This window comes from Xiphophorus maculatus, chromosome 12 (genome assembly GCF_002775205.1).
Source record: "Xiphophorus maculatus strain JP 163 A chromosome 12, X_maculatus-5.0-male, whole genome shotgun sequence".
In the NCBI taxonomy this organism is placed as follows: domain Eukaryota; kingdom Metazoa; phylum Chordata; class Actinopteri; order Cyprinodontiformes; family Poeciliidae; genus Xiphophorus; species Xiphophorus maculatus.
In genome coordinates, this window is record NC_036454.1 from 11,578,258 (window position 1) to 11,593,785 (window position 15,528).

The 15,528-nt window shown below is 39.6% G+C and overlaps 1 protein-coding gene across 1 annotated transcript; it reads left to right on the forward strand.

Moving 5' to 3' along the window:
• Positions 1 to 1,340: 1,340 nt before the first annotated feature.
• LOC102232588 (mothers against decapentaplegic homolog 4-like) lies at positions 1,341 to 12,323 on the forward strand. Its single transcript, XM_023343864.1, has 10 exons — positions 1,341 to 1,584; positions 4,019 to 4,336; positions 4,482 to 4,656; positions 5,620 to 5,880; positions 5,969 to 6,076; positions 6,170 to 6,220; positions 6,314 to 6,497; positions 7,331 to 7,499; positions 7,585 to 7,723; positions 8,841 to 12,323. Exons 2-10 carry the CDS (start codon positions 4,097 to 4,099, stop codon positions 9,050 to 9,052), a joined length of 1,539 nt encoding a protein of 512 aa, XP_023199632.1. The 5' UTR covers positions 1,341 to 1,584; positions 4,019 to 4,096; the 3' UTR covers positions 9,053 to 12,323.
• The last annotated feature ends 3,205 nt before the right edge of the window (positions 12,324 to 15,528 follow it).

Sequence of the window (15,528 nt, forward strand, 5' to 3'; positions counted from 1 at the left end):
AGTAACTGGAGGGAGGAAGGGAGAGACGCAGAGAGGAATGGAGAGGGGGACATTATTTTATCTTTTTCATATATTTAAATATCTCTAAAGAGAGCAAAGTCGATGAACATCAGTTCATACATAGAGCAAGTCAAATTTCCTTTTTCTGCACAAATTCTGGTAAGTAGTCGTCTTTTCTATTTATCGCGAATTAATAGGAGGGTTGATTCTGAGCCTTCAAATGATTTTAACTGAAGTTTCACATAACTTAGAAGTTGATGTAAAAATATTGTCTGTTTTAGCCACATAAATGATCAGCAGCAAACAACATATCACCAGCTACAGCTTAGAGCAGCTCATTGATACATTGATTTAGTTGCCATTAAGCCTGTTGTGAAACATTTTGCTAGACAATGTCAAACATTGAGAAGTTTTAATTACTGTTATCAAATGTTATCAAACGTCATTTTGAAGCCAAAAAAAACCCTCAGAAATATAGAGCCAAGCAGGAGAATCAACTAATTTCAAGTTAAAACTCAGCTTCATACAAAGACGCTAGCAGAAATGTTTGGAACTGAACCATTCAGGGTCGCTATCAAGCTAATTTTCTATTAGCAGCTTCACAAATTGTTTTTATAAACATTACATTACAAAGACATATTAAAACTTACCTTTATCTTGGCTTTTTTCTATTCTTCCTCTTTTCTTTCCTCCCTGAAGGATAAGCCCTTTTTTGAGACATTGTTTTGCTAACTTATCTTCTACCGGAGTTTTGGATGTCTGGATGTTCACTGCACATTGCACGTTGCTGGCAAAGCGTGCGGTACCTACCGCGGCCAGCAGGGGGCCCCAAGGGCTTTTTTTTTTTTTTTTTTTTTTTTTTTTTTGTCCATAAATTATTTCTACACACATCATCAAATATTATTGTAAAAACAAATCACTTCATGGTGGAATTGTGTGTTTTTTGTTATTATAATGACATAGAAATCGTTACTAAAAAAATTTATTAATTTAAAAAAATAAAATAAAAATCAGCTCTACTGAGGGGGCCCCTTGGTGGCCCTAAGTGGCTGCTTAGTTTGCTTATGCCTTGGGCCGGCCCTGATAGGAGGCACACGACTTATAAAATAGGTCTGATATGGTTATTCTAAATGGGTATTTACACAAAAAGAAAAGTAAATGGCAAAAAAGCGGCATAAGTAAAGAATTATTTGTGATCTGAAAGAACATCGGCTCTTATTTTGCAGAATAACCCAAAGATTCGGATCCCAGAACGGACCCGTCTCTCCCATCACTCTCATGAACTGCTTCTCAAACCTGTGGCTCGCTTGACGCATGCGCAACGCGCCATTGGAGGAAACGATACGAGAATTGAAGTGGGAGTTAACCAAAAAAAAAAAAATCTGAGATTTCATCCTGCCCTTTCTTTGCTTCACGGGATGTTGAGATAAAATTTTCTCCACATGAAGTTTCCCCTCCTGTTTTTGTAAGGCGTTGGGGGAAGTTAGGGAGATAACCCCGAGTGTCCACAAGATTGGCGCAGTTTCACCGCTGGGAGGGCAACTTGGGACAGAGGCAGTTTTCACCTGCTAGCCACCGCTCCAGGTACTTTAATCAGTTTATTTGTTTTTATTAAATAAAATATTTCGCCTAGAATGTGCGCGATAGTTGCATTAGAGTATTTACCCACCGACTTTTCTAACAGGTGGTTACATTTTGAACGTAGGATCCCCGGAGTTGAACTGGTTTATATATAAAAAACATGTCTTCTACGGCTTAGCTACTCTGCTACCAACATTCAGATGTGCTAGCTGATGTTTTCGTAGCAGGTAGTTGCGCTGTGAAGCTGGTAGTTTTAATGCGGGGCTACTTCCTATCGTACCTTTCAAAATAAAATCAAGTTGACGTGACCAACGTCAATCAGCCGTAGCTGAATCAATGATACAAGTTTTTAACAAGCAAATGTGAATCAATGATAAAAGTTTTTAACAAGCAAATGTTGATTATTATTTGAATATTTACCTAAATTTACCATAGTAGTTACTATAATATTATAATGGTAGTTGTTATGTTTACTTTGTGTTGTGTTGAGTTTCTTATAAACAAAAATAAGAAAAGAACATGCAAGTAAATTTTGCATGTCATATTACCCCTCTTTTAGAAATGCAGACAGCTTTTATAAAGTTTGCGTACATCCATTTTGTGTTATGGGGGTATCACGTATAAGCAAGTTATTAAAAGTTGTCAGTAATGAACTGCTTTAATAGTAAAAACCTGGGAGATCGCAACCAGACACACTTCCCAGATAAAGCCCATTTGGCAAAAATACTTCTATTCAACTTCAAAAGATATTTTGACCTACCACGTTGAACTCTTAATGCATCTTGATAGATAAAAAATTTTTAAATAGCTTAGGTGTCGGTTTTAACTTATCTTTGGATTAAAAAATAAATAAATGAAGCATTCCATTTTGAAATTATCTATGGATTTCCCTCATCATGTGGCACCCTGGGTAGAAAGCCACATCACTATAACAAAAAACGACACTTTTTTTCCGAAGCAACCTTCAGTTTACACCAAGGGGTGTCAAACTCCAGTCCTCAAGGGCCGGTGTCCTCCAACTTTTAGATGTGCCTCTGCTGCACCACACCTGAATAGAATAATTAGGTCATTAAGGCTCGGAGAACTGATCTACACAAGGAGGAGGTAATTAAGCCATTTCATTCCAGTGTTTTGTACCTGTGGCACATCTAAAAGCTGTAGGACAGCGGCCCTCGAGGACTGGAGTTTGACACCCGTGGTTTACACTTTCGTAGTGATTCCTCTTTTATTTTGAAGGGAACATATCCTTACTTCCGCCACGGGTCTGCTGTTTGCAGTAGCTTTGTCCTCCTCCCTCGAACAAACGCCAGCCAGACTGGCGCCGCTAGTAAGCAAATGAGCGAGACAGCCTAAACTTTTTGTTTACCGAAGGCATATTAGGTTTTTTAAACATCGCCCTTACCTGCAGATTTCCCCGTCGTCCTCATTTATTTGACGGTGAGCCAGTGTTATCATAGTTTATCTTATAAATGAAAATTAAAGAGTTGCAGAAAAGCGTTCATGCCTTCTGCACGCCACTCAGACTCGACACAAATCTGATTTATTTCAGGAATCGCTGTTATCTTTTTCTCTGTTCTGTATGAGCGACTCATGTGTTAATGTGATAACATTAGTGTTGAACCAAAATAGGATTTTTGACCCTAGTTAATCCGCATCGTTACTGAAATTAGATGCTATACCTTTACAATTTTTTCTACGGAAGCATGGAAAGTATGGAATTTGCCACAAGTGTGGAAAAGCATTTGTGCTTTCAGACTTTGCGATGTGCTCAGTATTCCTAAAGATAGAATTTTGGATTTCTAAATATAATTTTTCCTTTAAGAAATGAGTAGTTTTATTTAGACTGGTTACATGAAAGAATTGGATGATGTAGTAAGAAATTCAGGGTTTCACCAGGAAAGAGACATCAGATGTAACACATTAAACAAAATATAGCCTAAATATACAAATGAACAATTTATTCTGTGGTGTCATTTATGGGAAATATATCTTTTGTTGTACAAATTATCTATAATACATTTTGCCTATTTAGTTTGAACTGTGCTTTTACATTTGTGTAAACAAAACAATGTGAAAGACTATAGACACATATGTTGAATGTAAACAATATAGCAACACATAAACCTGACTGTAAAAAAGGTATGGTAAACTACAGCCTGATAACTCCTCTAAAATGACTGTAAAAATATATTTATTTAGTTTCACATCTCCTCCTCATATATCCTGCCACGTCTCTCCTTGGAGCATGAGAGATCTGAAGTCACACAACTTCCAAAAAATACTTTGGATTAACAACAAACTTTATTTAAAAAGGAAAGGTTCACTTCTCAAGCGTAAATGTCACCGTGTCACACTCTGTACCAGATTATAGCATAAGCTAATTTGCATCTACAGTCTCTCATTGATTGCATTATTTTTCTGCCCTGTCTGTGAAAAGACCAGGAGACGATGTGAAGCTCTCGACGCCGGGCCCAGTTGTTTTTTCTCAGGAAGTGCGGCAGAACCTCCAGCTAAGATGTCCATCGCCAGCACACCCACCAGCAACGACGCGTGCCTGAGCATCGTGCACAGCCTGATGTGTCACCGGCAGGGCGGCGAGAGTGAGACGTTCGCCAAACGGGCCATCGAGAGCCTGGTGAAGAAGCTGAAGGAGAAGAAAGACGAGCTGGACTCCCTCATCACGGCCATCACTACAAACGGCGCCCACCCGAGCAAGTGTGTGACCATCCAGAGGACTCTGGATGGACGACTGCAGGTAGTAGACCCAAACTGACCTGAGTAATAGCTAGCGTACTCCAGTTGTGCAGGGCATTGGACGTAGTTGGTTCCTACTTCAGTTTATTCAACAAAACGAGGTTGTCAACCATGATCTAATTCCAGGCTTCTCTGATGGTCTTCAGGTTGCCGGGCGTAAAGGGTTCCCTCATGTAATCTACGCTCGGCTGTGGCGATGGCCGGACCTGCACAAGAATGAGCTGAAGCATGTGAAATACTGCCAGTTTGCCTTTGATCTGAAGTGTGACAGCGTGTGTGTCAATCCCTATCACTATGAACGAGTGGTGTCTCCTGGCATAGGTGAGCCACGGTAGCTTTTAGATTTAGCTTAATTTAATTAAACAAAGCATCACTTAATGTGTCAAAAATGCAGCTCCAGTCAGGTTTTCATCGACTCCTTCTGGTCATGAAGGTCAAATTAACGTTGACTCTTCCCAGCAGAATTGGAAACTCATTTAAACTGGTTGGCTTCGTGCCACGGATCTGGCTTTTAAAGTCAGAGCTGTGGAGAGTTCATTCTTAAACAACAATATCTTCATTTGTCATTGTCTTAATGAATTTAGAATAATTATGTAAAAAAAAAAAGAAAATATGACAGGTTTATTAGAATTTTTTTTACTATTTCCTCTACTCTACTTTGTCCATGACAGCATCAATAAACATTAGTAAGTATGAAACTATGAGTATGTGATTAAATGCCGTTACTGTGCATTTTAATCACACTTTTTTTAGCAAGTGGCGTCCTGAAGAAGCCTGTTTCAGATGGTTTCAAAATCAGAATAATTGTGGCGCTATGAATGCTGGGTTAGGGTTTCCCAAAAAAGAAGTAATAAATCCTTTTTTATCATAATTTTTATCATTATCAAACAGTACCACAAAATATTGCAATGAAATTGTAGGTCCATATCGCCTACCTCTGACTTCAATCAAATCTGACCTCAATCAAAACTTCATCTCTTTGTGGGTTAAATTTAAACTAGTTCACCCAGGTATTGTTCTTAAAAAAATATTAAGCTTGTTTTCTGAGCCGTCCTTTCACCAAGAACAGTTCAAATAAATCAATAACATCCCAAAATTAACGACATTCATGCTAACAATGGGTAAACTTCAGAGGAGGATTGTGTTTGGAGGCAAAAAGTGTTTTAAAAGGAGGAAATCCACTTTGTTGTGATCATTTCAACCCAATTTGGCTTCCTGCCTCTGGTCAGCCCTTCAGATTTGTTTTCATTTCAGCAGCTCATATTCCGTTCTGTCACTCTGCAGACCTTTCAGGCCTCACGCTAGCCGGCTCCGGACCCAGCTCCTCGCTGATTGTGAAAGACGAGTACGACTTTGATGCGCCTCCGACTCTCCCCACTGTCGATGGCGGACACTCTCTCCAGACCATCCAGCACCCCCCGTCCGGCAGCCGCCCACCTCAGGCGGAGCCGTATCCGACCCCGGGCCTGCTTCCGCCCGCCGAGGCGTCCACGTCGGTCTCCGCGCAGTCGCAGTCCTTCCCTGTCATCCCTGCAGGATCAGGCAGTAAGGCGGTTGCAAACCATTCCCCTTGGTCTGCTTGGAAATGTAGATTTTTCTTACCTTTCCATCTGAACTCCCCCCTACCGCCCAGGTACCAGCTCCAACTGGTCCAGGAACAGTGGCTTCCCCCCTAGCATACCTCACCACACCAACGGTCATCTGCAGCACCACCCTCCAATGCCACATCCAACACTCTACTGTAACTTTAAGCTAAAGCTTTGCCTTCATCAGTCGATTTGTGTCATAATTTGCCTTTCCTTTGTAAAACAGCGATGTGTTTTTTTCCTTTCAGGGCCAGTACACAATGAGCTCGCCTTTCAGCCTCCGATATCCAATCATCCAGGTATAAATAAATCCTGTCAGGTTCAGTGTAAAAACCAGTTTTTTTGTTTTAGAGTGTGTTTTGATGAGCTGACTGCTCTGTCCTGCCCTTCAGCGCCTGACTACTGGTGCTCCATTGCTTATTTCGAGATGGACGTCCAAGTTGGAGAGACATTTAAAGTGCCGTCTTCTTGCCCCGTTGTGACGGTGGACGGCTACGTGGACCCCTCAGGAGGGGACCGGTTCTGTTTGGGCCAGCTCAGTAACGTCCATCGTACTGAGGCTATTGAGAGAGCAAGGTGAGACACTCAAGGTGATTTCAGAACTGTCCAGGTTTTTACTGGCACTAAAAAACAAAATAGTATTATGGCAAAAATATTTATCCCCTATTGTATTGTGTCAATGTTGTCCTTTAATTCGAATCTTATTTCTCCTTTGTTTGCTTCCTTTCTCCTTCTGGTCTGTCTCGTTTCCTTCCCTCCATCCCTCTTGTCGTTCATTCTCTTCTTTCTTCTTTGTGTCATTCTTTCCATCCTTGTATTTCCTGCATCTGTCTATAATCCTCCCTTTCTTTAATTTCACACTCTCTCACCTTTCTTTGCAGCTTCCATGTTGACAGTCTGCATGTGAACTTTACCACTGTAAATCGTTGAATTAACGTCTAATTTTGGACGGTTTATTGAAAAAAAATGTGGATTTTTTTTTTTGCATGAATAATGAGCGATGAGTAAGGCTGAAACTATTAATCTGGACAAATCAATTATTGAAATAATTGTCAACAAATGTACATTTTTAGTTATTTGCTGAAAGCACAAAACAGTCCGAGCTGTTTTGAGTTTAAATATACAAAAATTTATATTTTTGGCTTTTGATATTAAGCCAAATATATACATTTTGCATTAAAATGTTGTTTTTTTCACATCTTTTAATGTATTTATAATGTTCTATAAAAATGACTTAGGTGGTTAAATGAAAAATATGCAGAAAGTGCCAATTAGTTTTTTCTCCGATTAGTTGTCAAAATAATCTATTACTAAAATAATCTCTATCTGCAGCCCTAGCAGGAAGCATCTTAAATTGTTTATTTTGTTTCTGTTATGCCTCTTTTTCCCTCTTCTTTTTTCCCCCTCAGGCTTCACATCGGTAAAGGAGTCCAGCTGGAGTGTAAAGGAGAGGGCGACGTGTGGGTGCGATGCCTCAGTGACCACGCAGTGTTTGTTCAGAGTTACTACCTGGACCGAGAGGCGGGCCGGGCCCCAGGAGACGCCGTCCACAAGATCTACCCCAGTGCGTACATCAAGGTGAGGTCACCGGCTTTCCTCCGCCCCCGTGCTGCACGTTTTGAGTCTACAACACAAGCACTCAGAGCGCCACCCGTCCCTCCAGGTGTTCGACCTCCGTCAGTGCCACAGACAGATGCAGCAGCAGGCCGCCACGGCTCAGGCGGCGGCGGCTGCTCAAGCGGCTGCCGTGGCGGGGAACATACCTGGTCCTGGATCAGTCGGAGGAATCGCTCCAGCTATCAGTAAGAAACTTTTCTACGACCAAATGTTTTACCATGTGGGCCAAAACGGTCAGGTTGAAAGCAACCGAGAGCCACAGAATTTTGATTTTTGTCGCTCGTAAACAGAAAAGTTTACTAAATTGATGCAACAAAGCCTCCTCTTGAGTAAAAGTCACTTAATGTTTGTGGTTCTGTTTATCGTAATACTGAAATGATAAAAGAGGAGTACTTTTTATTGTACTTTCCATCTTTTGAAGACTTTTTTGTATCTTTTCTTAGGTGCCAGGAAAAATCCCTAGGATTTGTTTAACTGCACCAGCCTCAAAGCTCAAATTCAGAGTTTGAGAAATTGTAAATATAACATAAGATGAGTATTTATGGTTATTATACAGAAATTTGAGGTGACTGACTGAGTGTTCAGGAAGCCCAGGTTGCTTTAATGGACGCCTTCAGCTTTTCTCTCAACCTACTGTAAACAATACCTCAAAGAAAATGAAATTAATAAAATGTTTGGGTTTTTTTTGGTCTTAGGATTTTGCAGTATCTGTTCTTTGCTGTGCTGGTTTGTTGATATTGCAAAGAGCTGTGTGATTAGTGCGCCACTGAGTCTGGATTGAATCTCTCAGCAGAAGTTTCTTATTCTGACTCTGATGATGGTAAAAAATGACCCTGAAGGTCCCAGAGGTCGGAACGGAGAGGAAAACCTGTAGTGATCAGTGCTAATGTTCTGTTCATATTTACAAACCCACTATCACAGTGTTTTCTAATATTTGACGTCCATGTTGCTGGTACTGAATTTCATTAGCTAGAACACACGACCATCAGAACATAAATAAATATTTGTATCTAATGAAACTATACAGGACATGTTTTCTTTTCTGAGTTGAATTCCTGAAATGGATACCAATTTTTGATGATATTGTTTTATATCATGATATTGTTATTGAATTACTGAGATGTTCCTGTGAATGGATTGAATATGCTTTCTTAGAGACTCTTCAAAAAGTGCAGCGCTCTCAAACTATTTTGTGTTTTAGCGATTGAACGTAACAAACGGCGCCCACAATAGGACGCATCACCAGCTGTGGCTGTGAATCGGAGCCGAGCCACCGCTCACCCTGCCCTCCTCTCCCCTCAGGTCTCTCTGCTGCCGCCGGCATCGGGGTCGATGACCTCCGACGGCTCTGCATTCTCAGGATGAGTTTTGTTAAAGGCTGGGGGCCCGACTACCCCCGGCAGAGCATCAAGGAGACCCCTTGCTGGATCGAAATCCACCTGCACCGGGCCCTGCAGCTCCTGGACGAGGTCCTTCACACCATGCCCATCGCTGACCCCCAGCCTCTGGACTGAGACCCTCCAGCAGCAGGTCCTCACCTGAACACACACGGCCAGCGACTAGTCTTCCTCAGTGAACTCCAGACTGTAAAAAAAAAAACAAAAATAGATAAGTGTTTTCAGGTGTGTTCGAGGCGTCGCGTTGCACTAAGGCTCCAGCTGTTGCTCACGGCAACAAGAGCCAAAGCCATCTATTAAAACGATGTGCTCACGTTTAATGCATGGCTTTAACTGTAGGACTTTGTAGAAACCATACACCAACACGCACATAAAGGACACCAGCTACTGACGATCTACGACCTCACTCAACCGTCGAGGAGCTGCGTGGGTTTTACCGAGGATGGCTTCAGACCCGCAGCTGCAGATGCGAAGGTCACGCCGATCACTTCCTGGCAGCCAGAAGCGGCCGGGACAGGATGTGGGAGCTCGCCGCAACAATCAAAGAGAGCCGCCATTATCTGATGCAGAGTTTCAGCTGCTGGAGCCGAGACGCGTCTGAACATGTCCAGGTCAGCTGTTGTCAAAGGTTTTTTTTTTTTTTTTTTTTTTAAGATAAACTTCAGCTCTGTGCTGGGAAGACAAGTCTCTGTTTCCATCAGTTAAACAAGATAAAGTGACAAAGAGCTGAACTCCTGCTCTGTGTGCACAAAATCAGCGGCTTGCAAACGTATTCATACTTGGTTGTTGATTTATTGTTTTTGTTCTTTTACTTTTTGTTAGGTTACAATCACATTTTTATTTCATCTGGGTTCCATTTGTGTCTTAGAGCAATGCAATGTTTTCTGCATTGTTCTTTTTTTATTCACAGGAAAGGTTAAACATTCGTAATGCATGTGTGTTATGACCCCAGATGAAACACTTTGACTAGGTCATTTTAAAACAGGAATACGCTTTGATTCCCATCAGCTTTGCGGTCACTGCTAAAAATGAGCATTCCCACACCATGATGATGCCACCGCCATGCCTCACAGTGGGGATGGAGGTTTTCCACCTCACGGCCTTTAGGCTGTTGACTCAGTTTGGTTTCAGTTTCATCTGAACAAAGCGACTTCTGTCGCAAACATGGCTTGTTGCAAACTGCGAAAAGGCCTTTTCTTAGTGATGGCTTTCTTCTTGCCGCTCTTCCTTATTGACCAGATTTGTGAAGAGACAAATTACTTGGATCTCTGCAGGTCATCCAAAGAGTTTCTCTGATTATTGCTCTCCTTGCAGGGTTTCTCCCATTAAGTCGTCTGTGTTGTCTGGGTTTCCAGGTGTCATCTTTCCATTGTTTAGAAAATGGACTGAGCTCTGTTGGATGGGAATTTCTTTGGTTGTTTTGCACCCTAATCCTGCTTATAGCTTCATCTCTGAGCTGTTTACTGTCTTGCTTGGTCGGCTTCCGAATGGATTTCATTAAAGCGCGTTGGAGTAAAAGGGGCTGAATACAAACGCTTTAAGTCTTCTGATTTTTGTTATTTATTTCCACAGCCATTATGCACTACATTACATGTGATCACGATTAATTTTATTGAAGTTTGCGGTTGCAACAGGAAAAAATGTGGTGCAATTACTTTTGCAAGGCTGTAAGTTTCCAGCAAGCAGCCTGTGTCACTCCTGAGTCAAATCCCCTCAAAAGAACTCCTGACCACATGTAAACCCAGTACTTCTCACGCTGCCGACTCTTAGTCATGGATACTAATTTTTAAAAAAAAGCTTCTGTTTTATGCCACCACAGAGAATGGGTTATTTACCTTCTCAACGGGAGAGAAACTCTTCTGTTCAATGCGGGAGTGACGCAAGCAAGCAGAGAAGAGACTGATGTTGATCTCTCGGTACAAAGATTGAGGTTTATCTGTGTTTTTGGTGACCAGAAGTGACAATTTCTGTAAAAAAAAAAAAAAACAACAGTCTTTTGTAAACATTAAACAGAGGAAAGTCCAGGAACTCCTGATTTCAATCTGTTTCCAGTCATATCTGACACAAGGGTTGGAGTCCTGACAAAACTGAGCTGCACTCCTCTATCTTTATCCAGGTTTACTGTGTGAAGTTTGACAGAAAAACAATAAGAGGATTTATAGCTTGTGTTCAGCCTTTGTTACATATTTTGTTGTTTTTTAATTTTTCCTACTTTTTCTGATTTATTTGTTCATTTGTAGCACTTTACCTTTGACTAAAGTAGTGAATAGGTCAGCTCAGAGCAAAATAAAGATTACAAACAGAAGATTGGATTCAGATCGTACAATATTTAACAATAAGCCACCATTTTTAACAAAACCCCTTCACCTTAAGCATTCATACTTTTTCATTTTTTTCTGTTGTCCTCATAAATCCATGTAAACATCTTTGGTTTTCAAATGCATGCAGACGTTTGTATGAAACACTTTTCTCATTTAAGTGATGGAAGTTAAAGCCTGCTGTAGATCAGTGATGTTGCACTCAGCAGGAGAATCACACAAAGTCACATCCAGACCATGTTTGGCTTCTTTTTACCTTAAATTAAACATTAAAGCAGATGAACTTTTAATCTGTGCTGTTTAACACCTATATTTTTACATTTTTCGTAGTTTAAAAGACAAGCAAGATGTTACCTCTTTTCGAAAGAAGATAGATTATTTAATTTAAAAACCTTTTGGCCCATTTTAGGCTTTTTTTGTCTAAAGTTAATTGTCAAAATATCAGTTTATTTTCATTTATCAAGGGCCAAAAATGCTGCAATTCAATGCATCAGGTGTAAATATTTGATCATTTAGATCATGTTTAAAAATCTACATAAAAATATCGTTTAGTAAATGCATAATTAAATGTGGAAAAAATTGATTTAAATATGCATTTATAGCTTCACACAATATATAATTTTAGCATACGATACATTACAGTTTTAAATGATTGCCATAATTGATTACAATTTGCTCAAATTTAATATTTCATGTAAGTGATCAGTGGCACTTTTGGTCCTGAATGTTTTCCATAATTCGCCGTGCTCTTCTGACCAGCAGCGTTTTGGTCGCAGTGATTTCAGTCGTGTCGTCCAGAAAGCCCGTCACTGTCCAGTCCTGAGTGTTTATCCGGTGGAACTGCAGGGAGCGGCGTGTCTTCTGCTGAAAATTCATGCTGAACCGAATCCAAAAGTGTGCTTTTAAAAGGTGGAAAATATATATATTTTTTGTTGTTTTTTTTTTACATGATTTGCAGTTACTGTAGCAGCCGAAAGACGGCTTGGGTGAGTAAATGTTGACTACTATTTCAGATCTAATTGTACCTGTTTTTCTCATGTGAGAAATTAAATATGGACTGCTTTTCTCCATATGGTGTCCTGTTTGTTTTGTCATTGAGCCAGTGCTCCAAAGCTAATTCTTCATCAGAATGTGGATTTTATATTAAAGCTCCGGCTGAAGTGACACCCATTAAATTTAATGCACCAATCTGTATTTCATAACAGCCCACTGAGTGAACATTATGGCGTTTATGTTCCTTAGACAATTATATAAAAAGGGAGGGGGGGAGTTGTTTTGCTATGACAACCATGGGAGAGTGGGAGAAATGTCACTAAAAGCAGCACGTCCAGACACACACTCATGTGTGAGAAAGGTTGAACTGAAATCCCCCCTGAATGTGTGTTCAGTCAGAAAGACCCTGTTATCACAATATTACTGCAGATTTATGACAAAAACATCCCACCATTCTTGATGAGCTCTTAACAGAATACATGTGGACGGTAACTAACGTTAAAGTCTGTACAGGCTCTGCTAAAACGAGCCCAGAGATTTAACTAAATGCTACCATTTTGTTCTCGATTCATATCCTGGGCAGAAAAGTGGCAGAAGACTTCCTAGAGCTCTGCACTTAAGTTCTTATGAAATTAGGGAGTGTGAAGGTTTTGCATGAACCAGCCAGAGAGACGTTGATGAAAATTCAAAATATAATCTTAATTTATTAACAAACAGAATCCAAAAATGATAAATTGGGCCCAAACTGAGGTCAACATAACAAAATACAACTCAAGTGGTAACAGAACAAACTCAAGCACAAACTGACCTAACAAGACATGAGGGGAATTTAAATAGTGGCTGATCAGACCATTAACACACACTAGGGGGTAATTAAACACACAAAAACCTAACAAATATTGGTCAGAATATTACTAAATCTATAAATGAAATAAATATCAGAATTTAACTAACTTTCCAAAAGAAGAAACATTAAATAAATGGTAAAATTAAACTAAAGACCAAATTTCCCCCTCCCCTGGTGAACAAATGGAATGGTCCGCTGAGGAAGTTTGACAACCATATATGGACATCAATCAGCTGGAGCTCATCTCTGATTTTCAGCCACAGGTCCAGAGGAAACTGGTAACTCAGAAGAAAAATAATTAATTTGTTGTATTTAACAAAATATACAAAGAACTGACACATAAAGTTAACTAAATGGGTGCACAACAAATAGTTAACTAAACAGTCAGACTAATGAAAACAAATTTAAAGATAAAAATCTAAACTACTCACTAATCAATATATAAAATAATATTAAGGGAAAACAAAAAACCATTACCAATAGTGTCTGCGTGTGACAGTTGGGACAGCTGTCACAGGGAGAGATTTTCTCTTATTGCAAGCGAGTTTCTGAGAGCCTCCACTTTGGCTTGTTTGAGAATTTAATTGTTCAAATGTGTTGTTGCATTTTACCAAATGAACAGAAACGTTGATCTGTTTCAGTACTTCAATCCAAAAGGCAGATTTCAATCACTTACAGTTACATATTTGAAGCATTTCTTTTCATTTGGATGATTGTGGCGCCACAAGGACACTTAAGCTTTTCACTTCCTCCTGAGTAAAATATAGTTTATAATCTAATCAATGACAAATCTGATTTTTGATTTTTTATTTTTTTTTTCCAGAATCAGAGTAACAGCTTTTGGTCAAGTTTGTGTGCAGTTATAAAGTAACCATGAAAAATCTGAAATTTGCTTTTATGACTATTTTGGAACAAAGCATGGAGAAATGTCTCATGGTCCAGACTTTCTTCCTTCCATTTTCTAAACTTAGTATTGCGCTAATAAAATAAACGCAGTAATAAGTAAATAAAATAAAAAATGGTCAACTATAAGTTAAACTACATATTTTTGTTACATTAGCTGTAGGCCACCATCAATATGATCAGAAATAAAAGCTTGAAATATACAACAATGTAATGGCAAACATACAGTTATATAATGGTAAATAAAAACTGAAATGTAAGCATTTCAGTTGCTGTGGCGACTGAAATGCCACAGCATTTCACAGCACTGAAACGTAAGCATTTCAGTTTTTGAACTGAATTTCAAAACGCCTACTTTTGCGATAAAAGTGTTTTCTGATTTACTGCGATGCACCGTTTCACATTCACTGTAGTGTCTGCCAATGTGTACAAGAAAAATTACGTTATGTAGAATAAAATATATAAATTCTCATTTTGAAAAGGACATTTTGTAACATCATGGGTCCAACCGACTAGAAGCAAGGAGTCAGTCCTCTTCTATGAACTGACAGCATTTTACTCTCATTTTAGTAACACTTACTGAGACTTTTTTTAATCGATGTTGGAAGATGAGGCGCTCACTGAGGTGAGTGACTAACAAGTGGTCAGGCTCAGGCTCTTCACCAGCTGTAGCTGCATTTCAAACATTCAGGTCTCAAATCTGAGGTTTCTACACATTTTTTAATGTCTTTTTTTTTTTTAAATAAATTCTTATTTTCTCTTTCATTATTAGTTTCTTTTTGCTGTAAATTCAAGACATACAGATGTAATATTTAGGAAAGTGCAAAAAAAAAAAAAAAAACATAAGGTGCAACTAGATAGACCTAGATATGAGGACTGAAATAAATTGATAAAAAGGAAGATGGAATCAATGGAAGGATAAATTGACATATGGTTACTTAGATGAAAGCTCAGATCAGAAGACATGGACAGAAAAACAGGTGGATGTGAAAATGGAAAGATGACTAAAGGGACATGAGGAAAAGACTGACCGACAGGAAGGATTGATGAGCAGATTGAAAAAGACAAGCACTGATGGATGGATAAATGGACAGATGGACAAACGGACAGCAGGCTGATGAATTGGTGGATAATTGGATGATCAGACTAATGAAGATGTAGATGGATGTCGGCAAGTTGTAGAGCCAGAAACTTGTGTGAACCGACCAAATTACAACCTGCTTCAACAGAAACGAAACGGATGTTGCTGAATCTTATTGATTAAACACTTAAACTGGAGCTCAGAGAGAGAATAAAGTCTGGAAACAACTTTATGGACAATGCAGTTTCTTCTTCGAGGTAGACCGCAAAGTCAAAGCTCCGACTCTCAACATTTCTGCACTCCATGAAGGAGGTAATCTTCCGTTTAATCCTGGTTTAAACACAACCGCAGCCTCTGCCGGGATTTCCAGTTACCCGGAGCCACAACATGACTATAAGAAGAAGAAAAAAATCTCCCCCCCCCAAAAAAAAAGGACGACAGGAATCTGAAG